The 27,565-nt window shown below is 35.9% G+C and overlaps 2 protein-coding genes across 7 annotated transcripts in view; both read right to left on the reverse strand.

Moving 5' to 3' along the window:
• Positions 1-698: 698 nt before the first annotated feature.
• LOC124180571 (coiled-coil domain-containing protein 130 homolog) lies at positions 699-2,878 on the reverse strand. Its single transcript, XM_046566262.1, has 5 exons — positions 2,541-2,878; positions 2,059-2,374; positions 1,690-1,950; positions 1,414-1,582; positions 699-1,279 (listed from the first exon to the last, which is right to left on the reverse strand). Exons 2-5 carry the CDS (start codon positions 2,368-2,370, stop codon positions 1,017-1,019), a joined length of 1,005 nt encoding a protein of 334 aa, XP_046422218.1. The 5' UTR covers positions 2,371-2,374; positions 2,541-2,878; the 3' UTR covers positions 699-1,016.
• A 2,933-nt stretch (positions 2,879-5,811) lies between these two features.
• The window catches only part of LOC124180566 (trithorax group protein osa), a 30,128-nt gene continuing 8,374 nt past the window's right edge, over positions 5,812-27,565 (reverse strand). Inside the window, exons 1-18 of one of the 6 annotated variants that reach the window (XM_046566250.1) lie at positions 25,114-25,924; positions 20,674-20,803; positions 20,472-20,567; positions 19,178-19,494; positions 17,987-18,392; positions 17,567-17,692; positions 17,232-17,416; positions 17,066-17,107; positions 14,988-15,185; positions 11,718-11,937; positions 11,468-11,503; positions 10,850-11,026; positions 10,185-10,359; positions 9,845-10,100; positions 9,572-9,737; positions 9,047-9,336; positions 8,630-8,869; positions 5,812-8,425 (exon numbers count right to left, since the gene is read on the reverse strand). In XM_046566250.1, coding sequence (XP_046422206.1) covers positions 6,476-8,425; positions 8,630-8,869; positions 9,047-9,336; positions 9,572-9,737; positions 9,845-10,100; positions 10,185-10,359; positions 10,850-11,026; positions 11,468-11,503; positions 11,718-11,937; positions 14,988-15,185; positions 17,066-17,107; positions 17,232-17,416; positions 17,567-17,692; positions 17,987-18,392; positions 19,178-19,494; positions 20,472-20,567; positions 20,674-20,734 — 4,941 coding nt within the window. In that variant the 5' untranslated portion in view covers positions 20,735-20,803; positions 25,114-25,924 and the 3' untranslated portion in view covers positions 5,812-6,475. Of the gene's footprint in view, positions 8,426-8,629; positions 8,870-9,046; positions 9,337-9,571; positions 9,738-9,844; positions 10,101-10,184; positions 10,360-10,849; positions 11,027-11,467; positions 11,504-11,717; positions 11,938-14,987; positions 15,186-17,065; positions 17,108-17,231; positions 17,417-17,566; positions 17,693-17,986; positions 18,393-19,177; positions 19,495-20,471; positions 20,568-20,673; positions 20,804-25,113; positions 25,925-27,565 lie in introns of those variants that run through there. The other 5 variants (XM_046566249.1, XM_046566245.1, XM_046566244.1 and 2 more) reach the window with 5 other exon arrangements.

Genomic DNA, 27,565 nt, shown 5'->3' on the forward strand with positions numbered 1-27,565 from the left:
TAGAGGACTTTGAGCGCAGAAACTACGGAAAGCGAGTCCTGGAGGTCGAGTTTCACCAGGTTGCCTACCTGGAGCCTAGAAACTACGGAGCGCTTGTCCTGGAAGTTGAGTTTCACCAGGTAGCGGACCTGGAGCGCAGGAACCACGGAGAGCTTGTCCCTGAACTCCAGTTTCGCCAGGTAGAGGATCTTAAGCGTAGAAACTACGGAGCACGAGTCCCGGAGGTTGAGATCCACCAGGTGGAGGACCTGGACAGCCATAACTACAGAAAATTAGTCCTGAAGGTCAAAAGTCACCAGGTCAAGGACCTGGATCGCCAGTCCTATTGAGTGCTTGTCCCTGAAGTAGAGTTTCACCAGGTAGCGGACCTGGAGCGTAGAAACTACGGAGCGCTTGTTCCGGAACTCGAGTTGCACCAGGAAGCGGACCCGGAGCGCAGGATCCAGGAGGTGGAGAACCCGGTACTCGAAATTTGCGGAGCGCGATTCTCATCCGTCCGCTCTACTGCGCGGTTGTTTCCAGAATGATGAATTCGGTTAGCTGATTTTCGTCGTCGACGATTACTATAGATCGATGGCGTCATAGAAAAAAATTTCGGTGACGTCACTTTCTGAACATCCGAACATCCAAATTCTGGTTTTGAACTTTAATACTATGTATGATGTATAAATATGTTGCATACAAATATAATACCTATGTACATACGTATATATATATATATTTACAGTTTATTTTACATAGTTAATACATGGTCGCTTGAGTAAGATCTTTATACCTATTATCCCATAGATATTTAATTATTTCGACAAATCCTTCTTAGAAGCAGTTTCGTTAGATCATCAATAAATTACTGACGGGAAATTGTCAGAGTGAAATAAAATATATCTTCACTTATTGCAAAGAACTACATAATTGAATTATTTGCGATTTGCAGATTGTATCAAGTACTTTTGGTCATAAGGTAATTCATTTCTAAAGCAAGCTCTCTTCATGTTATTATTCGCCATCAAATATATTCATGAACGTTCCGATCCACTATCTGAACTTGAGAAATCATAATGGACTAAGGGCAGGTTTTGTTGACTAGTAGATGTAGACTTTCTATCAGACTCTGAAGAAGATTCGTTACCAAATCGTTGTTGGTCTTGTTTTTGTTTCATACATTTCACTTCAATTCCTATTGATTCACGCGATAGCTTTGTCTTTGAATGATTTGGTATCTCAACCTTTTTTTTGAGTCTTAATTTTTTTGGTAGTGATTTTATGGGATTAGTTGAAACTAGAAAAATAAAAATTAGTTAGGAACAGCCTTGTAACTTTAGGATACAACTTGAAACTACTTATGCCAATACTGAGTTATGTGAAAAAGGGCTTTAAATGAAGATCTCTTATAATGATTTGTGAACAACATACCTCGTTTAGAACTGCTAGCACTACTACTAGTGCTACTACTACCAGACGTAATAGCACGTGCTAGTTTTATGTCATCTTCATGCTCTGTTACCAATTTAATATTTAAGCTAGATTTGTCCAAGAGCTTTTTATCCAACACTTGTGTATTTAGAAGCTCTTTTTTCGTTGCCTAAAACATAATTCAATCAAGTGGAGAGTTGTGTGATATAGCTTAACATAATACGTAGGACTAAACTTGAATCAAGTTTATATTTACTTCTCAGTATTGCAACTTACTCTTAATTTAGCTCTAAGTATGCAGTTAGAACTGTAATCATCTTCCCAAGTTGGTTTTTTCATTTGGATCAGTTTGGCAAGAGCTGGGTCACGGTTCTTAGAGGTTTTGACATCTTCTGTTTGATGTTCTACTTTGAACATAGCATCGTCATATAATCTGTGCGAGACTTCTTTAGTTTCTGGCACAGTCTGTTCATTTGCTATTGGATCCCAGCGATTCTCTTGTCTCCGAGCTCCACTGACTATGACATAATCTAGATTCTAGATTATTTAAAAATAATGCACAATTATAAGTGAGTTCTTGAGGCTATACTTTAAATTGACAATGAAAGACAATGAAATTGCTAAAATTAAAAACATTTTACATACTCCTGGGTCGGTTTTTATTTCAAAATGATTATCACAAAGATGACATTTCATTCGAAACTGATACAGGGGAGTGCTATAGTACATCCCAACTTTCTTTTTCTCAGCATTATATCGAACACCCATGCCAATGTGATTTCCACAGCCCTCGCACCAGATGTTATAGGGCATTTCAAATCGAATAATCAAGATACCCATGTGTAATTTACGAGCTCGTTCTCGTAACGCATGTGTACCAAGGAATTTGTTGAGACCCCCGACCTTAGGATCATAGTCGGGGGGGTAGTAGTGATTAGTTCCTTTGCGTTCACCCATTTTTCTGCATCAAAATAAATACATGTGTATGTTCACATAGCAAATTATACAAAAAAAATATTCAAGTACGTCAATCATGTAACTTGTAAGAATGATAACTTTGTTTAAAAAATTACAAAAATTTATGTGCATTCTGTAGTTGAGTCAAAATGATTGATATTGTTAGCTACCTGTTTTAGGGTTTTAATTACGCAATAAATGAATTCAATCTCGCTTCACCATATCATTTTAGCAATATGTAGTAGTAGCCACTATTATCGATTAGATATTTAAAAATATAGGTTATGGTAAACCTGAAGCCCATAAATTATACATAAGCGTCGACTGCGCTTTTGTGCTTTCTTCGTGCTCCAACAATGTTGCAGCGTACGTCACGCCACATGTAGAGAAATCACAGGAAGTGTAAAAATCACGATGTAAGAATTAAGAAGTAATCCCACTACCCTATAATCTCCGTGTAAAGCTCTCTGATTATTTTACTAAAGTACCCTGGCTCTCCGCCAGGTATCTCATGTAATGAAAAGGCAGAATGTAAATAATGGCATCGTTTTGCCGAATGCTTTGCAAGTGTACGCGTAAGAATAACTAATTATGAAAACGCATTTTTGCTGTATCATTATTTCGTGTCTCGATTGCCCCCTTGTTACAATATAATAAACTGGGAAAGTGCTGCTGTGTACCCGACTGTTAGCACTGGTATCGGCATTCGGAAATACCAATATTCATCGATGTTGGGCGCTCCCAAAGACTGTAATTTATTTAGAAAGTTGTCTTGCCGGATTGTATGTTGACATTAACTTTTGCATAGATGCAGACTATTTCAAAAGATGCTTCAAATTTTCGTGGACAGTGGATTTTCGGTGCATGCGACACCTGGACTCAACTGGTTAACTTTAGTATACATTGCTAGTAGAAATTTCAAACAAAGTTTAATAATCTGACTCAATAATAAGTTGTCCTGTTTTTTTCAATATGTAGCCCGTCTCGTACATTCTGAGCCTAACCTTTCGAGATTACTTTACACAGAAGTGTAAGGGCTAGGCATGTAAACCATATTTAATCTTGTTAACTGACAATGAGTTGTTCAAACCCATTTCGGGCTTGATTATCCAACACTGATCTCTGTATACATATAGTAGAGATCAGTGCTCTTCAATAGATTTCTTCAATAGATTCCCTCCCGTTTGTTCACCATTCTTTTGCGAAACCTGTTCGAAATCTAAATGATCGGTATGTTTAGGCTGTTTTTTAACCGTCCGGGAGTCGCCCTACAAGGTAGGGAGCTTCGTGACGGCCGACGATGAGAAAATCCTCAGTAACCCGGTTCACGTTAATTGGCCTTCCATTTCCCCGCGAAATCCTTCCCTTGCTAATTCTACGCGTTTTCCCTCGTCACCGGTCGTATTTAAAAGCGTTGCTTCGGCGGTCATCTCAGAGGTTTTTTCGCCGCAGTGGTTGAATCAAGAGTAATTAAACGCCCGGTTTTGCGATTCCCGTTGTCAACACGGATTGTGCAGGCGCGCGCGGTATTGTCGTTATCGATCTATTGATACAATTGTGCTCGTTGCTGTACTGCTATAATAACAATTCTGACGCAAATACCTTAATCGAGTCACATCGACTGAATTTTTTACAAATTATCATGCACTTTAAGCCATTAGGAGATGGGGTTGACTGTCGTCAGTCAACGGAGACGGCAAGACGAATGTAAAACCATTTTCCGTCGGCAGTAGCAATACTAAGATTGGAATGTTTTTGTAAAAAAAACAACAGACATTAAATATATGTGTCGTATTCTTGTAAAATAAAAATACCAGTGATGGTTTCAGCAGTACTTATTAACACCGCACGGTCTTTTGTAACATCGTACAAGACTAGGATTAACATATTTTGAAATATACTGAAATTACTAGACTGTACACTAAATGAACGGTATTTATCTGTGCCACTACTGAAGTATGAATTATTTGTATTACCTGAGTAACTACAATGAGATAAAATGCAACAATAGGATACATTTATCATAGCATACCGAAAATAGAAATTAAATAAATTAGATATGAATTTTTTAAACAAAGAAATTTTTCAGTCGACATTTACTTTTAAATCTGGTAACGTTGGTGATATTAAACGTAAGTCAAAGGTCTCTTACAGCCCTGATCAACTTTCACGTTATTATGAATGTTTTCATCAATCACGATGAATCAGTGTCTGCAGTTGAATAGTAATGCAAGATGGTAAAATATTTAGATCAGTAAAGCTTAAACACCTTTCACAATCACCAGTGCAATACATCTTATTGTGTACTCAATTTCGATTGCTCAGCACATTCCATTTGAATTGGATATATTAATGTGAAGTTCCAAGAGTTACAGAATCTAGATAACATTCTCAAGTTGATCAAAGAGAAGACAGATTCTGTAATATTCAACAATTCATAATTAAAGTACGTAGTTAGGAACAATAAATGTTGAATTGCATTCATAAGCAGACTTTTGAAAAAAGTAACAGCACAATTGTACCCGTTGAGAACGGCATGAATTTTCAAATGGCAAAAATTTGCTATAAGATAAAGATAACTATGCATTATGTACTTGCAGACAGCAAAAGAAGAGTAAGAGAAATAAGCTGGTATTGGCAGAATAAATTTACTTGATATACATTATTTTAAATTATATTTTTCAAGGAAAATTTGCTAAATTCGATACAAGCTCTTTTTTTACACATGTGGCAAGTGCTCCGAAACAATGTTTCTGCTATACAGAAAATGGTAGGACAAGAGAGTCGCATGTTGCAATAGTTCTTTTGTTTTAATGTTATGCTCGTAAATGACAAGAAACTGTGAAACATAAGAACTGTTATGAAAACATTCAACTTTAAAAATATATTCGCACAGTTCCCACATGCCTATACATCGTAATGCTTATGTGTTATTAAAATAAAAGCCCATTCGTTAAAGTATAAAGAAGGTAATCTATTACAATTGAGTAAGTCGGATCAATTTGTTCCTAAATTTGTTGAATATTCGAAAATAAAACTAGAGCAATTGTGATGTCATCAAGAGATATAATGAAATACAAAATTATGTACAAAATAAAAAATAAAAATAAACTATCGACGTTGAGTATTAATAATAGCAATGTTCTCATATGATTGTAGCATTTTACGTCACATAACGTGTAAATTTGATATAACTTTTATTTAAATTAATTGCAATTTATGGAATTTTACTGTTCGTTACAATCAAAAAATTCACAAACATACTTTCCTCTAAATTATCTCCGGTATCACTAATCATCATTATAAAATAGATCGATACTTGATATTTCCTTCATTTTCGCATAAGATGCACTATAGTTTATGGCTATGTATTTATGTAGTTTATATACGAAGGATATTGGAGAGGTAACTGGGAGAGTCAAGTAATATATTGACCAGTGGTATCATCAGCGCATCGTAATGTATATTCTCAATTGTATTTCGGAATCGCTCCATTCGCATTGTCACAATATTAGTCTAAATCAATCTATAGACACCCATTCACACATCATCTCACAAATATGTTTTATAATAATTTGGACACAGTTTACTTCAAACAACCAAAATGTGAAAAATTAATTTTTATTAAGTGTGATTTTGCTTAGTTCTAACAGTTCATCAGACTGTACTAGCAGCAATGTTTCACCAGTTTCTAATATAAAGTCGAGACTCTTGTGGGTCAAAGCCACTTTATTTGCACTATGTAGAGTGCAAATTAAATAAGATTCAATGGAAGTGTTATCTACAAAATATCATTACTTGCTAATTACAGCACAAATATGCAAATATAAAAATTTGCATTATATTTATAATCACCCACATTTCGATATTGTTTACATTGCGATTGAAATGTTTATATATTATGCAGTTGTTCACGTTTTAACCACAGAATATCTTACATTATTAATGTTATCCAATTCACAACGGAAGGTATACCAGTATCAGTATACCAACGCTAACATCAATATTTAGCTTTATATAAAACTACTATCATGCTGTGTAGCATTTTTCAGTCTCCGCACGTTGCATTTAAAGTACATTTCCACATATAAGAAAGATTGAAGAGTTACGTCCCCCTTGAACACTGGAATAATACACGAGCCACTATAGCTGCGACTTGTTGATCCAGAATCTGGCTCATGACTAACGCGAGAAGTCGTGATTCGTGCTGCAAGAGCAGTGTTCTATTATCTGGGTGCCTTGCTAGATTCAACAAAGTTCCTGCCGCTCGCCTTAGCATGTCCAAACTAGTTCCCATAGACTCGGGATTGTCTCTTAAAGCTGCTAACCCATGCTGATTTGCGACACCCAGCGCGCTTGTTTCCGCTTGCTCGATAAATGCGACCAACAAAGCAATGCACGGCGTTTGCATCGCCACTGTTCGTGCCACACCACTGTCTGCCGCCGACAAAAAGTGTAATAAGTTTACTCCGAATTCTCTGAGTACTTGTTCTTCACTACGGCAGAGTAACCTAGTGAGAACTGAGCAGAGCCGCTGCAATCTCGAGTACGGCGGAGTAGCTACAACTAGGTCCACATTGCTCTCGGTAACACATAGCTTACAAAGCGCTTCCAAAGCCAACCTTTGTGGGGAAAGCGACGATGTCGGCCCTACAGTTGGAAACGGATCTTGTCCGTGGGCTGCCGGACACACGGCCCAATGTAACAAACCATCTAGTACTGGTCGTGATATTTCTTCTGGATGCTGACTGAGATCCATATGGCCTGAGATATTAGCTGCCATAACTAGTACATTTTCTCTAATGTGATGGAGAAAATCCCACCACCATTCATTTTCTCCTTGTAAACTGCTGCAGGAATCCGCAAAGTCGGCATCCTCTTCTCGATCGTAGTTTCTCGTTTTTTGTGCTCTAACTGGATGCTCGTGGTGTAGGAGTAGAAGCTTACCAAGTATGCTAAGAAAAGTAACATTCTTTGCAAATTCAATTTCGTTGCCAGGTACGAACGTCAGGTTTCTCAAAATTGTAGACAAACAAACACATCGTCGTGCTAACCCATCTTGACTCTCGGTAACAAGGTACAGGCTGGCTTCATCTCGAGAATAACTTTCATCCTCATAATCACTTATTCGCCTTCTTTTTAGTGTACCAGCTGGATCTTTAATATTTAACTTTTGCTCGTCTTTTGTACTCAGAGACTCCTCTTCCTCTTGGGTCAATTTTTCCGAATCCAAATTGCTCAAGCTATCGCTCAGGCCATTTTGATTGGGAAGTACGTTGTCGTCGGCAGATGCTCTCGATAATTCGGATAAACTTTCACCAATATTGTTATTGGCTTTGGATTCATTTTCCGAATCCTTTCGTGTTCCGTCATTCTTTTTTTCAAACAATTCTCTAGTGAGATCGTTCATCTCGACCGGTTCTTTCTTAATTCTGGATAAAACATCGCTAAGAGTTTTAATTTTCTTCTTTTTATCAAACTGTTTACGTTCACTAATAGGAGTTGTGGGCTTGTCATTACAGTCATGAGATTTTTTAAATGTTTCTACATTTTCTAACATGCTGTCTATTTTGGATTCTTCTATTTTAACATCAATACTTTCAACCTCTTTTTCAAGAAGCGGTGGTTTTTCGTCCCTCAACTGTCTCGCAAAAGGAACACTGTCCAATTCAGATTGAAAGCATGTAACGATGTATTTGGTTGTATTGGCGTCAACTTGCCAAGGTTCCGTATCGGCTTCACAATCTGGATAATGATCCCAAGGTCGGCGTGAGTCCAAAACAAATAAATCGTCGTCTCGAGGTATCATTTTCACTGGACGCCCTCGCCTTGACAAAAATGTGTAATTGGAACCAGACAAAAGTATGATACGGTCTTCAGCGTCGACAGGTCGTGACACTGCACCTAGATCAACTTCGGCCCCCTCTGATGTACGACACCATTGTTGTTCTTCCTCACCCATTGGAGATTCAAACATATCGGACAGGGAACGAGAAAAATGCTCCAACAATACATCCAGTAGTCCTGGGAGATGTGCCAACCCAAAGTAACTAACCTAAAAGCATAAGTGATCCCATATGTTTGTCAAAAATCTTCCACTTGTCCACTTTAAACATATGCAAGTTAAAGTTTCCATCAAATTAATTGGTGGTAAAGTATAACTTTCAACAAACTAGTTTCACAAAGATTTCATGTTTTGCTACCAGCTAGTCTACTTGAATAAAATCATTCATGGATAACTTCAAGTGAAAACACTTACCGAAGAATCGTCGAAAAGTAAAATATTTAGGACATCTAGCGCCCAGCAGCTTTCAGCCAATAAGCCGGACCTCAGTGCCATCATAATTCGCCACGCCTCGACAGGGGCAACTTCAGCTCGCGTTAGTTTACGCCTTTTGTACAATAATGGTGTGACAGCTTCTACACTGTCGCTAGGAAATGTCATCTCCCTTTTTGGTGCCGGTTGCTGGTTTATCATAGGGCTTATTCCTAGTTGACTCTGCAAGTGAAACCAATAAGAAAATGTTATAAAGATTTAGTTCTACATTGTAACATCCCGAATTAGAACAAAAAAAAATTCATAATTTGATATCAGAGGAAGAAAATTAAATCTTAGAGAAAACTTGTATTGAAGATATTTAAAAATTGTTTGAACTGAAATGTGAAATATCTTAACCTGATGAGTACTAGGAGGTGGATAAATAGGGGCTGGTTGATTGGCATATCTGGGATCCCACGATGGTGGTGGATGTTGTGCAACAGTATTCCCAGTTAGTTGGGTTGCAGGCCTCGGGGTTTGTTGATTTCCCCACTGTGGACTACTGATTCCACCAACACTGCTTGAAGCTGATGTGCCTGATGTCCCTTGAGGCTGTGGTGGTTGTGGTGGCTGTGCTGCTTGTGCAGAATATTGAACCCTATTGTTACTATTACCACTGCTAAACTGATTTGAATTGCCTGGCCAGCCTGTAAGATTATTTGCGTGTAAATTAGGATGCAAATTAGTTTCACAGATTTTAACGAACTGTCGTCTAAGCAGTGTCTTTGGCCGAATGAAACGTGTTCATCAGATCATTATTCATAAAAGTATAACTGAAAAGCATAATCCTTTCTCTGAGTAGTTAATGGTTTTATTCTTTGATGACGAGATGATTCTTATTTAATATCACGAAATGCATGATCAACAAAACGTTAGATTTACCAGGATAGGCCTGCCTTGGCGGATTATATGGTGGATACTGTTGGTCTTTGGCAAAATCAGGATGTCGCCGTGGTTGTGTTGGTCCTGGTGGAGGGGGTGGCATATTTTTGCTCACTGCACTCGCACTAGCATACATTTGGTTACTTCCAGATCCTGCATATCCTCCCTGATTGTTAACATTAGCAAATTAACATCTTATTTGAGTAAAACTTTGCTCGTAAATAGTTTATCGTTTTATTCCAAATTTGAGACATCGAAATGTAACGTATGTACCTGTTCTGGCCTATAGTATTCTTGTGATCCCGAATAATTAGAAGCTGCAGGTGACTGAGATGGTGGCGAAGGTTGGCTAGTAGATGGTTGCTGCGTATTAGGTGGATGACCTTGTGGACCAGGAGGATAGCTGCTATTTCGACCACTTGGTGGTGTTCCTGTAGAATAGCCAGCTGGCTGCTGTCCACTGCTGTACCTATTGTACAGATCCTGTACTCCTGTACTATTTGGTGGCATGTTTCCTCCACTATACCCTCTAAGCATTGTATTTTATAATTATCTTACAGAATCATACATCATAAAAACAAAACGATATTTGAAAGAAAAAAATAAAACAAACCTCTCAGCATCCGGCCCGCCATACGGAGGGTAGTGGGATCTTGGGGAATACGGCTGGTTGAAGTCACTCTGTTGTCCCATTGCATTTCCTTGAGGTCTAATATATTGATCCTGTGAGTAATTCTGGTAGGGTCCAGGCCCTTGATAATTTCCTTGTTGCATTCCTGCAACAAAAACTGTATTGAGAAGTTTCATAAACATCAGCAGGGTTGTTCAGAACGTTTGTCTCAATACGATTTCAATAAGGCTTATTCATTGCACGAGATAAAAATTAATAAAAGTCAGTAATATTATACAACGTGGTTTTTTGTTTTAATATATTAAATCATAAGCGAATCTTCATACGAGCTGAACGGCAAATACCACTTGAAAAAAAAAAAAAAAAAAAATGAAAAATAGTTTGTACTAGTAGAACTATTTTGCATTTGTAACTCTAGTTTTTTCCACAAATTTGTTTTAGTTTTCACTATGTAACATAAAACGACCGTAACCTCTGACAGTTCTGGAGGTTTGTATGAGTTGCGTATTTGTTTTAAATTTTGACACGTTGTATTTGCTTATTTGTAGATGGAAAAACTTTCCTGTACCTTTAATATTTACAAATAAAAAAAATAAAAAATAAAATTTATATTAATTGATGTTGAAGAGAAAATAAATGTTATCAACCTTGATGCGGCGATGGTGCACTGCTTTGACTGGGTGGCCGAGGTGGAGGTGGAGTGTAATCGGATGGAGGTCCACCCGGGGCACCACCTGCATAACCACTTTGATAGTTTCCGTAACCGTCCATTGAAGTACTACTGGAACCAGCAGCAGGAAACGAATCCTGGGAGTTTGACGATCCTACATATATAATATACATGTATATTATATCGACGACTTGTAAGAATTTCATTTTTCAAATCAATTTTTCTACAAGTCCAATGACATGCCCAGCGATGAGCTTTTATGCCTGTAGCTGATTTCAAAATAGTTATTTACTTGTTGAAATTTTCAAACGTTATTAAATCGATCAAATTCAGGCTGTTCAAAATAGTTTTTACCAGTCTAATTAGAAAATCTGTAGTTACAAATACGATTTACTGTACTTTTACAACACATAAAGTCTATGAAATGATAGTCCTGATTTGTTCGGAATTTTTTGGTATGCGCTCGAATTTATATCTTTATATTGTAATTTTAATAAATGTAAGCACCTTTTGAGACACTTAAGCATGTGTACGAATTGCATTGCTATTTTTTAATTAATATAAATTATTATAAACATTTTCCATTCTTACGAACCTTTCTCAGTAACCCAAGTTTTTTCTGAATTTTTTTCTGTTGGATATATATTTGATGTAATACAATTGATAATAAACTAATGTTGAATTGTAAAAGACTTAAGTAATGTTTATAGGAAAAAAAAACATTGTGCTCACAGTGACCAGAAATTCGCACGTTGTGCCATCGAATTTATTCTTTACACGTTCCGTGACATATCTTTTGCAATAAGATCAGATATGCACATCACATTTTTTTTTACATTTTTTACCTGGCGATGGTACAGAAGCTGTTCCTTTAGTTCCTTTTTTCTTGGATCCAGCTTCGACTTGGTTAATAATCGGTTGAGGATCAACACCACCTCGGTCAAAATGACATTCGTAAGCAAGAAGATGCTTTGTATAGTGCTTCCGCAATGTATATGCTGCACTACTGCTTGCTCCAATGCCTAGTAGACCTGCTATATCCTTCCATGTCTTGTTTTTCGTGACCTAGTGAAGCATATACCATTTTTATATACGAACAATGAAAAATTAAGGTGAAGGTATGAGAAGGCAATAATTGCGATTTCTACCGTTTTTCCATCTTTTAGTTAAAAAAAAACGGGAAATTGTTTCAATATGCAACTTAATAACATAGTTGTAAAGTTCAAGGATATAAGAACATCAACAATTTTCATGCTATTTGCTGAAAAAATGTATGTGAAGACTTCCAAGCTTATACAGACCTATCGGTAAAATGTGCTTAAAATTATGCTAATTACTTTCAGCAATTTCGGATGAGTTACTGAACGTAAAAAGGTTGCTTCATAGACCAAGGACCTCGTTAAAGTTCATTTTGATAATGATTGTTCATGTGTAACAAGCCGGAAATGATTTGAAGAAGTTGCATTTGTGCCTGCACATTTCTGTGTAATTTAATAGTTCTGTAAAACTTCACACCATATACCCAGAAAAAATTTTATGCCAAAAACAAGGATATGTCATAATTCCCTATAATTCACTGATTACAACGGAAAGAGTATAACTATTGGGAAAAATTTGATGCAGCGTCTTCTCTGAGGGCGCGAACAGAAAGAATCTAAAATTACTAGATCATTTTTCATTGCTATTCAAAATGAATCTAAAAGATGCAAGGTCTAACGTAAATACGCTGGCTGAACGACAAACGTTAAAAAAATAATAATCAGTGTCACTCACTGATAAAATAATTTTGATGTCGTACATTGAGTTTGAACTCGAAGCGCAAAATATGCGAATTCGCATTTAATCTACTATCTGTCAGATGCATAAATGTGGGTAATGAAAAATGTCCTTATCTGTAATTCAAGTCTATAGATGCTTTAGTTTTAGGATTCTTAATAGAGAAAAGATAATTCAACATTGTAAAAAATGCATGGGAAGCACGCAGAGATCTGTTGCAAAATGTGGTTTAAATATGATTATTTGGTCTTCATATCTAATAGATGATGTCTTCACATATTGGTGTAACAAAATATTAATCAAACTAATTACACTTAAAGAAACCTTTGCATTCGTATGCAATATTCATCATTTAGAGTGATTGAGCATGCATAGAAATGAATATAGAAATTACGATTAGAATGTATAGTTTGGCATGAAATTTTTTCTCCACAAGCTCCTCAGCATTATTATAATACATACCATTTCATGATCTTTCTTGATTATCTCTAGAACTTCTTGCAGTGAATTAAAAGTATTTATTAACAGGGATCATCTTACAAATAACATCAAGTCCCGCGACGTATTATGTCTTAAAACTTAGATGGCGATAAATCAATTCAATCAATTACTCAGTACCTCTTAGTTCTATTGAATCGACATCAATGCTATTATTTCAACCTTTTTTTCGGAATATATTTAAAAGATTTCATTTGCATTCATATCAATAATTTGTTTACAGCAAGAATAACAGACTATTGTTAAATAAAAATAATGAATTTAAAGATTCCAAGCCACTTGCTGAGAAAGCAAATTCATGTTAAAAATAAATTTTACTCAATGCCTCACAGAAGCAGTTTCGACAGTCATGAGATCAGTAAATTTCTCAGGTTCTCAACTTTTGTACAAACTTGCAATCATATGATAACTAATTCTAAAAAATGTAGTACAAGGGGTTTAAACAATGTATAAGCTAAATTAAAGCAACCATGGATAAAGAGCTGTAAGTAAAATATGACCAAAACGATAATGAACAATAACTATTACATATTATAATAATGACGTTATTGTTTACATGAGTCAAAGCTTTAAATTGCATAAAATGAATGATGAATAAAGTTGTACTCTTCAAATCAATGGAACTCAAGGACAATCTTGAGCAAATGATAATATGCATCGCCATCTAAGATTATGGAAACATACTCCAAATTAGCGTAGCATTGTGCGTGTCATGCATGACCAATAATAAATGTATCAAAAACATTGTGCAAGGCGTGACAGAAGACATATGTGATAATTAAATCTGCTAATCATGTAAATAATATCAAAAGCTCCAGATAAAAGTTATAGTTTTGTGACTGATCGAAAGTTTAAGCATTAATAATGGCAACTTTTGAGGATACTATTAACAATGAGAATATATCCAAATACACATGAAGCTATTATTTTCTACACTGACGAAATTCGACTTGCTGAGTTGGAACATTATATAAAGGAATGAAATGAAGGATTATACGTAATTTCACGTTGTCGAAGTGAAAATTTTTCATAATTATAATGATCAAAATAACATTATTTTTCATGATTATAGTATTGTGAATGTACAAAAGTAACGAAGTGACTGTTGCATCATTCTTTCGAATTTTCGTGTGATTCTCCGTGTTAAAATGTGCCTGTTCGATTATTGTTCATAATAACAAAGTAATTAAAATTCGTAAAATACCTTTTTGTAGAATGCACCAAATAAGTTGCGATACTTAACGATAAATTTTCTTTTGCATGACACCTGTAGAATTTAACGCACCAAAAGTGGTGCTCTTGCTTCAATAATGAATTGAAAATTATTATAAAATAAAAAATACGAAATCAATAACAAGAAAAAACAAGAAAAAAAATAAGAATTGTGAAGCGCAACATACACAAATATTATACAATAATGAAAAAGCAGGTATACGTAATTTCACATAGGAAGAAAAAATTTTACAAAACATCATGCACGAGGGGTAGAATTGATTGTGGCAATGCTTGGTAACATAAACAGTGACGAAGAAAAAAAAAACTTAACGACAAACCGACGTTAATCATGTTCAATAGATATAAATCTATTAACTATACAATAAATAAACATATGAACTAAAATATACGGAAAAGATGTGCATCTACAGATGACTATGAAAAACTTTGTTCGTAAATTTGAAATTTGTTCGATAGTTTTTCAACTATATAACTTGAATCTCTAGCTTTTCATGTTTACCTTATTATACAGATAAATCGCCTATACCTTCTGTGAACCACACCCTTTAGAATAAAAATACAAAACACACATAAGACACCGAGGGCTAGATGGAACTACACTGCACCTTGCATACCTCCATGAAGCCCCCTCTCTCCTTGACGTAGAAGTACAATCTGAATAGATCAAGGGGGTTCTTGGAGATAGTAGGACAACTGGTGATAGGTGTACGTTTTTCCTCCATAAAAGACACAAGTTTGTCTAGCCATGTCCTTCGATCCATTGAATCATCCATCTCATAGAGCTTTGCCAAGCTATCCGGTTTCTGAAAATAATATTGAGTTCAAGATTCACAATAACTCGAAGACGAAAAGTATTTTGTATTTCAATTCAAACGAACCATGCTTGATTAATAGTGCAACGTCACATTTAACTGTCTACTCTGTTCCACCACTAAACACAACATATAACAGAACTTTTTCTGCTAACAAACTGTTTTCTGTCATTAATATCCATTTCTTAATAATGTGTTATTCCTATTCCAAGACTAGCAAGACCCATAAATGAATTGTTTATTTTACTGTAACTTGATTGCCGGTAAGTAAGGAAGATACTGTAAAATAATTTGATAAAATAAGACATTCAACAGTTTGGGACGATTCATTATTTAAATTTCGAAATCTGCAGAAGTGAGAATAATTTAAGATTGATATGATAAGGGATATATTTTGAACCGCATTCATATTGCGTGCACCAATTCACCTTTGTAATTGGTTAGACTCAACTGATACTCAAAAACGAATAGTTTGTACGGTTTCTTCACAAAATTGTACTGTCCAAACGTTATCAATGTGGTGTGTTATTGGAATATATTCAGTGTGTATAATAATTTTAGTAGAAATAATAAAATTAATGCAATACAGGTTTTTATAACTGGGATGCGTAAAAGTGTGAAAATGGAGATCATGCAATAAAATTAAAGAAATAGTAGCATCTGCAGTATTGTTTTTGCCAGTATTAAACAAAATTCAGGCTTCACAGGGATACCAGGTAATTTAAGTGCAAATAGCGGGTTATTTGTGTTAAAATCAGGTGCTTTCACGGTCTTAACATTTCTGCATAGTAACATACAGGAAAAAAAAAAAAAAAAAAAAAAAAATGGGGAAAAAAAAACAGAAAACAATCCATGACGAAAGCATCCTTTACGAAAGTAAAAATTACTTTAACATGACTAAATTAAAGTTTCCTTGGACAGGCTCATTACTTCATAATTATTATTGCAATTAATAAAACTCTTCAATGGCGAAATGATCTTCTCAATTTTAACAGACACAAATGTTTGTTTCGGTTTTTCACGTTTTCATTCTAAGTGTGATATTACTTATCAGAAAGGTATAAGATAATAATGATACAATATATGAGAACCAGCCAGTTTATATAAAACAAAATCATTGTAATAATAAAAATAATTTGACCGCCGCGCAAGTTGACCCGTGAAGTTTACATTGATTGAAAATTCCGTCAAAGTTGGGCCGCAAAATAGAGAAAACGAAAGTTATATGAAAATGATAAACTGCCAAGGAATGGGTTTAAAAAGGAAATAAAAAGCTTTCAGGGAAATTTTCAATTTTAGAATGCTTATAAGGGAGGAAGGTGAAAAAATATGTATTTTTAATTGAAAAGGAGAGCCACTGTAAAACCTGAAAATCATATGGTGGCCAATTCATAATCAAACATGTGCATAAGGGTCCACCCTGACTAACTTTGATTTGATCATCGTTCGACTAGTTTAGTCGTTGACATAAAAATTTCGTATTTTGCGAAAAAAATAGACTAACTGTTAAATATTAAGGATACTGGTACAACACCGGTATTATTGCAGATTTCTTCTATTTGGTAATCGATTGCTAATAAGTGTTTCATCAATTAATTTCATGATCACTACAAAATAACAGTTGAAGCAAAATGGTTTAACACAATTTACTATATATGTTAGTTTTCCCCTTTGCCTTGAGAATATATAGTTGTTATTATAACCAAATAAAAAAGCAAGACGGATTTGTAAGAAAATTTTTTGCAAATAATGTAATGGTTAAAAACAATTAAGGACACGAAATCAATGAAATACATAGAATAATCATGGGATAGCATCTGTTCAGACATTAAGCGTAGCAGTAGCTAGTACTTGTATTGAAAAACAATAACCTTAGATCTGTATGGGTCTTGAGGCACATGACTGTTAAACACCTGTAAAATATAAAAATATTGAAAATTTAAATAATTTTGCATCTAAATTATAACAAGACACAAGTATATTATAACTATCAAATAGGTCATATTATTTACTAACGACCAAGTATAAAGTACATACAGGACTAGCTGGAGTACGTGGCCAGCTTGGACTGCTCATGTCCGGATATTCTTCATGCATTGAATTAATGCTTGCTGCACCTGGAGATGGTACTGTACTTTGAGGAGTAGCAGGATGACTATGATATCCTCCGCTAATCAATTCTTTGCGAGACTTTGGTGTTAGAGCAGGATCTTCTCCAGAGGCTACAATAAAATGTGTTACGATGTTCCGTGAAAGAATGTATTTGGCATGAAGTTTTATTCCGATTACTTCTTTTTATTTCATTTTGTTTGGGTTTTCTCGTGCAGTCAGGTGAGAAATGATCAATTCGGTAAATATTTTTTACTGCTCACCCGCTGAAGCATTTGACAGAGTCGATTGCTGCGATCCTTCGTCCAACGAAGTACCATCTGGACCAGTCGTTATAACTGAAGTTACTGTACCACTTGACGTGGAAGTAACATTAATGGCTGATGTTCCTGAGGAAGTGAATTAAATCATAGAATATACCAATTACATAAACATGCATGTCATTTTAACCACAATCCGAGGAATACTCTTACAGCACTGTTTCATCTGTTGTTAACCCCTACAGGGCCAAAAAGTCTATAAATAGACGTGAGCTTTGTCCAGAGATTTCACACTGACACTAGGCAGAAATCGCGAAACATTTTTGTTCATTTCTATTGGGAGTTTTAAATCTCTAAATGCTGGGCCTCTAAGATTTGACACATTAATTTTCGAGAATTGATTAGATAGGGGAATTTACTCACCGGACGCAGTCGTTGTAATCCCACTATCGTTAGAAGTATCTGTAGCGAGATCTGTAGAACTATGGCTGCTCGGTGTGGGCATAGAAGTAGGATGCGAATTGGGAGTTGTGCTCGGTGGAGGCATAGGGCTTCCTTCATGATTCAAAGGTGGTGTTGCTGCGGGAGGATGCGGCCCGCTGTGTGGCCCAAGTGAAGATGGAGGTCCAGACGAGGGCTGATTCCCTATGTGATTCGGTGACGGGGGTGGTGGACCCATGGAACTTGCAGGTGGTCCCATACTGCCCATACCACCCATACCACCTGGCCCCGGAGGTGCCATGCCAGGACTATTGCCGGTAACGTATACCTGCGGAGGTCCAGGACTAGGTGGCATACCTGTCTGCACACTGTTAAATCCCATTTTATGCTGGAATAAAAATAAGAGATTACAGAATTGGGTTTGTTCATTCTTTGATTAGTAATTCAGTTTGAGCAGTTGCAGGTCAAAGATCGATCATCTTAGGGTTCTTTCTGTTCAGCAAGTCAATGATGGTTAATTAATGAAAAATGAATTCGATTATTATTATCAGGCCTTTCAATAAAACTTCAAAATTTTCTTCTTTTCCTAAATTGAACTATATTCAAATGGACAGGCTTTTCACAGATCTTGATGTTAAGGGGATGCCGAACAGACCGTCAAGTTTTACTGATCATGTCAGTAAATTGTGATTCCGGCTATATTCTTCTCTTGAGCGATAAAACTACTTCAAACGTTGGGAAATTATAGAATGTATGATCGCATTTGGATGGTCACCAAGAAGAGTTCGGAAATTGAACGCAAAAATACGGAAAATATGAGGTTGACATATCACTAGCGTGCCACAACCTCCAGAATGAGTGAGAATCAGCTCCAAGTATATTCATAATGTATTCATCAATTGTTGAAACTTTTTGTGATACCGACATAAGGACAATTAAAAACATCATCATTTTCTAAAATACGAAACAATTTTATTACCCAGGAGAGAAAAAAGTGTAAAATATGATTGGCTCACTCAGGCGCCACTCCAAAATTCCCTCAGTGTCGAATGTTAGGATATTAATTGTAAATATATTTATTATTTAAATAAATATAAAATTAAAATATATTTCGTCCAGATTTCGAATACCTAAAAGATCTCAAGTGTTTTAGAAAAAGTATTATGAGTTTACCGGATAAGGCGGATACTGTGGTGCCATGTTATTTGGCCTTGGTGGCTGATACTGATTGTTTGGCGGTGCCTGGGAATTAGATGGTGGTGGATAACCCTGGGCGAACTGCATATGAGGACGTGCAAGAGGATAAGAATTCTGTGGGTAGCCAGGCTGTCCTGCAGCCCCTCCGGTTGAGTATGCCATATTTCCTCCCATTGATCCAATTCCACCTAAGCCGGTTGGTCCTGGACCTGGTTGGACAACACCAGGGCCGCTGTTGTTCATTTTGTAGCTATGCATGTGCGGTGACGGCCCCAAAGGCTGTTGGTATCCTCCTGAAACAATTGAATGCAATAATAAACAGGTGTACATTTTTTATACAAGCACCATTATTTATAGTATATCACTCAAGGCGTGAATAAACAATTGCAAACGAATTTTTTTTTCGTAAAATAATAAATAATGTAATAGAATTGTTTTTTTTTCTTGTACAAGTAAATCATGTCTTTGAGATGATAACTTTCTCCTGCAAAGAATAGATAAATTTAATGGTTTCAGGTTATTTGAGAGGTATAATTTAGCCATTGCCCTGAGGACAAATAAATAACTAGGAAAAGAAAAACAGAACCAAAATACTGTATTAGCCTGAGTATAAGTCGATTCTGAATATATGTCAACTCTCATTTCTTCGACTTCTTCCTAGGATTTTTTTTTAGGAACCAAATATAAGTCGAATTTTATGATAAGTTACTATCATTGAAGTAAGTTTATAAATTTTTAATATTGCCTTTTTACACATATTTATGAATATTTGAGTTAAAAATTAAGGTTTTTCAATAGATACAGAAAATTTTCAAACACGTCCCGAATCGTTCTCACGTATGAGTCAAGTATGAATTTTAATGGCAATATCAACGATAAAAAAAACTTCAACTTATACTCAGGCTCAAACAGTAGGTTCAAAATAAAGATCTCTTCTATTTTCATTCCAAGGAGTTACATCTGTGGTGTTGCAGAATAATAAAATTGAATAAATCAGAGATTCAAATGATGATGAGCAGGCGGTTAACCTCCACATATCATATGGATGATGATTGTCATGGGTAAAATTGGTAAGATTGAATTTTCTTTGGCATTAACTTGGTTAGTGATACGTAGACTCTTTAGATTGGGCTTAAATTTGTTCATAATTCCAAATGTTCTAAAGATTAAGAAGATAATTAATAAAAGAAACGGAACATGTGAAAACTAATTTACTTGTAATTGCTGTATCGAACAAAAAAAAAAATGTTGAAATTGGTATCGAACAAACCTTGAGTTGCCATTGGAGAATGACTCATGCGTGCTGGCCCGCTACCATCTGACTGGCTACTTGATGGACGTGGAGGCATCTGAACGTTTGGTTGACCTACAATTATAAGTTTTTTGACATATATTTGTCAGATTGAACGATTTTTAGGAATATGTCTGCACAGATTTCAAAAAATGATTTAAATGATGTAAAAACTACTAACCAACAGCTGGGGACATTGAGCGAGAACCTGTGGACCCTGTAGGTGATGGGGTAGGCCTCATTCCCTGAGAATTCGGTGTCCCCGGAGCTGGCCCATTTGAACTATCGTTGCTGTTTTGACCAGATAATTCCTAAAACAAAAAATCAGTCCTAAATTTAAATCTTGAACATTGGTTCATTCACTTTATTATAGAGCTAAGGATCGGCATGCTATCTAATCCGTATCAAGACAAATCTTATCTCGAGCAATATTTGTGTGCTATTCGTTATAAGACAGAATGATTGGGTGGACATACGATTATTGAAATGTTAAACTCATAGTGACAAGTAGCGATTATATGACAAGTCCTAATATTCTTATCGAAGCTAAGTGACATCAAATACAGAAGCAAAACCTGATACTGGACACGTGATTAAGCGAGCACATATCTCGCATGCTAGACCATATTGACCTGGTCATGACCTTCACCATTTTCAATTTCATTGTTCCGTTGGTATGTTGTAGGAGATCATAACAAACACGACTTGGGAAGATTTAGGATTCAAAAGAAATGGATTTTCTAGTAAACGTACGGTTGGCCAAATCACTGTTAGCTATAATTTGTTTTCATGAAACGTATGGATGGTGTATTTTTGGTCTGAAGTCAAATCTTGAGACTAATGCAAAAAATGGATATGCTTATAGGTTTCCGGTAAAACAGAAATAATTGAAAACAAGCAAGTTCAAGTAAAACAGAAAAAGGAGGAACAACAAAGATTGTCATGAAAAAAATTCGCTATTGGGATTGGAACATAACTTGCAAATCTCCACGGCTTTTGTTCTTTGGCAGTCTTTTTCTTGTTCTTTCAATTTGTTGAATTAAATTTCTAATCCCCCCCCCCCCCAATTAGTTTGCTTGTATTTCCATGAATAAAAGTTTGCAGCAAAATGAACTCGTATATTCCTTATTGATAATAGAAAAACAACTATAAATGAAAATCATTGATGACTTGTTAAGCATCTTGAGTCTGATAACTTTGACTCCTTAGTAAAATAAATATGAACATACTTGGATATTGACACTGCATAATAATGTATTTATTTTACTACACCAGCTTTGAAGAATAATATTTGATTATATGAACCACTACTATTAACGATTGTGTACACTACGATTGTAAGTAAACAAATACCAGGGATACCAAACATCTTGATTAATTCTGACTGAAAAGCACACAAATGTAACTTGCCATATGTCGCACAACAATGTGCAGTGTATCTTTCAATGCCAAAACTGTATCTATATCATTTATCCACACACACAGCTTCGCCTGTGATTTTTCAATCCCTGTACACACGCACACTCGCTACAACTTGAGTGAGTTGTTTTTACGACAATTACACAAGTCCTTGATAAAAACTAGCTCCTTGGTCAAAGTGATGTATTGGTACTACAGGTCCATAAATGGGCGGAAGCGTAAGAAAACCATAGCTTGGAATTCTCATTTCACATATAAATGCAAACCCCTCTGCTATAATGGCCATTGTAGGATGACACAATGTAGGAATTTGTTCGTTGAATTGATTGTATATTCATTTAAAACAGGATGATACTAGTGACAAAACAAAATAGATGTTAAAATAAATACGGATTGTTGTGTAATGTCGTAAGTTCAATGAGTCATTAAGTTTGCTAGATAATATAAAAGAAAAAAGGATTGATTAAATAAAAAAATGCGTGTTTTCTGTTTACATTTCTTTCAATCACGTCCATTAATCACCTATACCTGATAATTATTCTACTAGTGACAAAAACCCATTTCTGTGCTATAGTTCTGTGAACATCTGCTAGAAATGGCTTTTTCAAGTTTAATAATAAAAAGAACTTCAATAATGGAACCGAAAGAGAAATTCTTTTGAATGCTTGCCAACTAGAAGAGATTATTTCTAAATTTGAACTTCTTTAGGTTGTTGACTTTATTCTCGTATGTAACGTCTCAATATTACGTTAAAAGAATTTATGGTGTATAAATAGATATTCACGTTCGGAAGTCTTTTTTTATTTATATCGTACTTATTCTACTGTTGGTTTAATTAGTACAAACATCGGCCTGTGGGAGATTATCTACGTATGATATAATGCCCTGAGAGAGAATAATAAATTATGCCATCTTATGATGTATTATTTGTGTATCAGAATCTGAATTTATCACCAGAAGTGGAGAACATACTTGATGCACAAACATGCCTACACACATCTGTGTAATTATGAATGAATAACACGTGTTGGTGAAGTGACGATTGATAAAGATAGAATCTACACATGTCGTCTTGTTGTACACACGTGTAATGTGTATTATTTTGAATTGCGTTACACAAAACCCGTAGCAACATATTTCCATACATCAAATCATTTTTATCATGAAACTTGCGCTGAACTTAAGTAACGTATCTCTAGCTTTGCACTTGTATAAGATTTAATTTGACGTGCTTGCAATAATTCGTTCACCTAAATGACAAAAGCACACGTAACTGCAAAATAAATGAATGAAATAAAATTATAAGCAAGTAGGAACAGATTATATAACAGATTAAAGCAACTCGAATATTTTTTCAAAATTCAACTAGTGTATCTATTCCAAGATTTTTTTCTTATTTGACTTCCTTCAATAACATACGCATATGCACTTGTGATGAAGTAAATGAATAGAGTATAAAGCAAACTCTTTGACATTTGATAAATCAATATATCTTTGTAGTATTATTGTTCAAATTATTCATATCTAAAACGACATCTTTATATTTGACTGATTTTGATCTTCTTTGTGTCTACTCTGTTCTAGTTTGTACATTCATTTTTAAATGAATATTTTGCTGATGTATGATAAAATTCGGAATGGAAGGAAATTACAACGATTTCCTACAGCTAGAATTTGATCTGAATGAGGCAAAGCTGATACTATTTTTCTAGAGAGAAGATTATGAATGAAGTATGTTCATGTAAAAAAGTCTGCTGTGATCTCCCAAGATACTCAACAGGTGTTTAACAATACACCAGAACTCAATGTGTTTTACAAAAAACATAAACTATTCATAAGAAAATCTTGAGCGCAATAATCATCAGTGGAAATAAAAGTTAATGGTATATTCTGGCAGAATATTGATTAAAGGATTTAAACGAATGAATTGACAAGATATTGTACACAATATCGTTAGATTGGTTTATAATTTTATACATAAACATTAAATATAATTTTTAATTTTTATCAAGATACTTAACCAATTCTTTGTCTGTCTTGATTTGAATTTACATTGGCCACAACTAGGTGGACTAAATTATATTTTTGTGACATACGTTTGCAGGAATTTTTTAGTAAACAAGGTATTTTTGGTAACAATTTAATTTACGAATAAGAATTTATACAATTCTGGACAGCATTTCTTGCAACACACATTGATCCTGCTCATATAGTAGATACAAAAAGATACAGGGAAGAAGAAAATGCCAATTCTGTTATGGCACAATTTTTTTTTGTTTACCACCATTTAGTAACCGGAATTTTTCGTGTTCTCTATGCTGTTCAGGGTGTTATTCATAGTTTCAAATGAAAGATTGAAATCTGTTTTCTTTTTTCCCTGAAAAACGCTGGTTCAATAAAATGATACGACAGTATAACGCAATTTTTAAACGTCTATCTGACTTAAGAAGCGGAACAAAAATATATTTAGCAGACATATGTGTAGTATCAACTCACACTAATTTTATAAAAACTATAATAAAACGTGATAGATCGTTTTGGGGTATTAAATGTTTAAATTAATATGCGTACTTGGTAAAAATTTGAGTATTTCTGTGAAATACAATGGGACTCGCGGTGCCGCTTCCGTAGCGGAAAAGTGAAAATAGTTTTCCATTCGCGTAAGGTAGTAAAAACCTAGTAAAGAAAAAAAAAAAACAAAAATGTAATATAAAAATGACACGGGTACATATAACTTAATGTGTACAATTCAAAAGCACAGTAAAATTTCTCAATACATGTACCGTCGTGTCGCGTCACAACGTACAAAACAAGTAAGAGTACGACGATTCGTATATCATTTGAGCAACGAGAACACTGTATTATTTGATAGAACATACTTCGTCGTATTGTCTAATACGAAATTGTTAGTCAACTGCGATGTAATAAATACTCTTGGTAAATCTGATGGTGTATAAATAGTGAAAAAACTGCAATGAATTCCCTGTGCAAAACAAGTTGCTGACGAATTAAAAATGGTGTCTCGTTCCTCGATATTCTCTGAAGAGAGTTTTTGACACATCGAATGAACGTGGCTTATCGTTAATATATGCGTATATGTATGCACATGTATATTAATTTTCTCTCGCCCTTTTCTTCGTCAATTTCCTACTCACTTTTGCCCCCCGTTTTTTTCCCCGTCCGCCAATTCCTACCAACATACCGTAATTAATCAGCGGCACGAAACAGCGACGGCAGACGACGACGACCCGGTGGTTGCGGTAAATATCCAATCCTGAATAAAATATTATCCGAAGAACCAAGTCGACACATCCTTTTCCCGTCACTAAACTCTCTTTGCACACTACGTTAAGTATTTTACCACCATCATATACCGAAAAAATGTGCCGACGTAGAACGGAGGATATGGGAAAACAGGGTTTAATATTTCTCGATTAAGAAAGATTCGCGCACGGCACTAAATCCAATTGAAATGCGGTGTAAACAGTTTGATCCACACACGACACATAAGGATAAGGAATAATATATCACCGTAGTCGCCGGTATCCTCGTAGTGTAACACACATTATAAACACAAGTTATTCCAATAACAGGAGCGCCTACTACAACAACGCCCACCACCGACGATCACGTCCATTAAAATAATAAATTTAAGGTGAAACATTGTTATGAATATTCCCTTATCCTTTCGAATATGATTTATACCTCATCTAGATTTTGATATTAATGCAAGGAGTTCAACGACGAGCCTGCAATTCAGCAACTCTACCGTCGCCCCGATGTCCACCACCACGTTGAACTGCACGGTAGTAGACATACTTAATGCCCCTTTAATTCACTTATGTAAGTCCGCTTTCAAAAAATTCCCCGTTCATCCGCACCATACGAATAACACGACGATTTACACAATCCAGCATCAACGAATATGGCGAAAAATAACGCCAAAAACTGGTGAAACCGGCACTAGTCGCTAGACGAAATCAAGTCGTTCACCGATGGACACGGTTCCAGTCCTGTCGTCCCTGTTCGTACGAGGGCGGTGCGTTGATCGTGGCGCGGTTCGTTCGAAGCAGCATCACCGCTAGCTGCTAGCTCGTTGGTCGATCGTGAATACTCGGCTGCTTACGCCGTCGCTTCGGCTTTACCGCACGAAAACCCGTGTGTTCCAGAAGTTCTGAAATACGTACTGTCCGTACGCCACCTATCCGACTCATTTTTTTAAATCAGCCTATCGCCCCCCTCCCACCCCGCCCGACGCCCCACCTCGCAGCAGCATGCCGATGATCTTAGGGTAGTTACGAAGGGGGAGAAAAAAAAAAGAGGAGAGAATAATGCTATACGGCTAGGCATGTATGAGTGTACATACATCCAAAGCAAGGCATATGCGTGTAGGATTGTTCGCATTTTTCTATTTTTTTTATGGATAATATAAAAATACAACCGCGACACGCGAGTTCTGTACCTGATATTTTCGATTAAAATTTCACAGGTATATTTGGCATTTCATTTTCTGGGAAGTAACAGGACGTCATATTGTGAAGATTATTTTTATTTTTTACTTCAAATTACTTCGCCCAGTTTGAACGCTGCCAGTTGTTGCCGTTGAAATACATTTCTTGCGACATCAGCAGTATATTACTTTTTGTCTAGTATACTTATCAGCTTTCGGAGAGGCTTCGCAACATCGCGTCAAACAGCAAAGTCATTCTCGAATCTATCCATTTTATAAAATGCGCAGGTGAAAATTATTTCCCTTGCGGTGAAAAAAAATTAATTGTTGTCTGGTCATATGTGCGTGTGTGTGTGTGTATACATGTATATATATATATATATATACACATATATATATATGCGCTCGCGCGCGGGTGTGTGTTAATATGTATACACTTGGTATATTATACGAATGCATTCTAGATAGACCACGTAGACGATCGATTGAATGGCATCGAGGAATATTACAGAATTTTTAATTTGCCGTGCAGCAGCAAGGTACAATATACATCATGTATATGCATGCTGGATGTATGCACAGCGAAGTCCGACCGAGTAGGTATCAGCGAAACAAAGTTTTATTAAATTTAGTTAAATGACAAGGCAAGCATCCGCGGCTGATTTGAATTCCAAAGCAAGAAAAAAGAATATAACGAGAAAAATTGCCGATTCAGGTTTTCCGAGTCGGTCCCAGCAGAAATGTCGTACCGCGCTACATAAGACTAAAAATAAAGAATAATGAAGAAAAACAGTGTAGAAATATCAGGGGAAAAACAAAAGGAGAGTGATGAAGAGTCGGAGAAAGAGAAGGATGAGAGAGGAAAAAGTAAATCGCTCATTGGAACGAACGGCCCCGAGAATCCGAACCGTTCGCGTCCGGTACCGTGGAACACACCGAGGGGTACCATCCAACATGAAAGCTGAGAGCGCCGAGCGAGCCGAGCGAGCCAGCCAGCCACCCGAGTCCCGACCATTCGACCAACCAACCGACCGACCGACCCGTATGAGCCAGCTTGCCTGCGGTGCGGGGAGGAAGGACGGCGCAAATATCTGGGGCTCCGGCAGCCGCGCAGCACTAGCTCTGATCGAACGACTAAATGCCTATTTTCAACAAAAAGAGAAAAAAAATGTAAAATCTGGAAACCAGAACTGCCCAAAGCGTC

This window comes from Neodiprion fabricii, chromosome 4, assembly GCF_021155785.1.
Source record: "Neodiprion fabricii isolate iyNeoFabr1 chromosome 4, iyNeoFabr1.1, whole genome shotgun sequence".
In the NCBI taxonomy this organism is placed as follows: Eukaryota; Metazoa; Arthropoda; class Insecta; order Hymenoptera; family Diprionidae; genus Neodiprion; species Neodiprion fabricii.

Excerpts from the sequence above, each read along its gene's own strand:
- LOC124180571 (XM_046566262.1), bottom strand. The coding sequence starts at position 2,370 with ATGGGTGAACGCAAAGGAACTAATCACTACTACCCCCCCGACTATGAT. Across the intron at positions 1,951-2,058 it reads AAATAAAAACCGACCCAGGA|AATCTAGATTATGTCATAGT; the intron begins GTATGTAAAATG and ends TAAATAATCTAG. Across the intron at positions 1,583-1,689 it reads TACTTAGAGCTAAATTAAGA|GCAACGAAAAAAGAGCTTCT; the intron begins GTAAGTTGCAAT and ends ATTATGTTTTAG.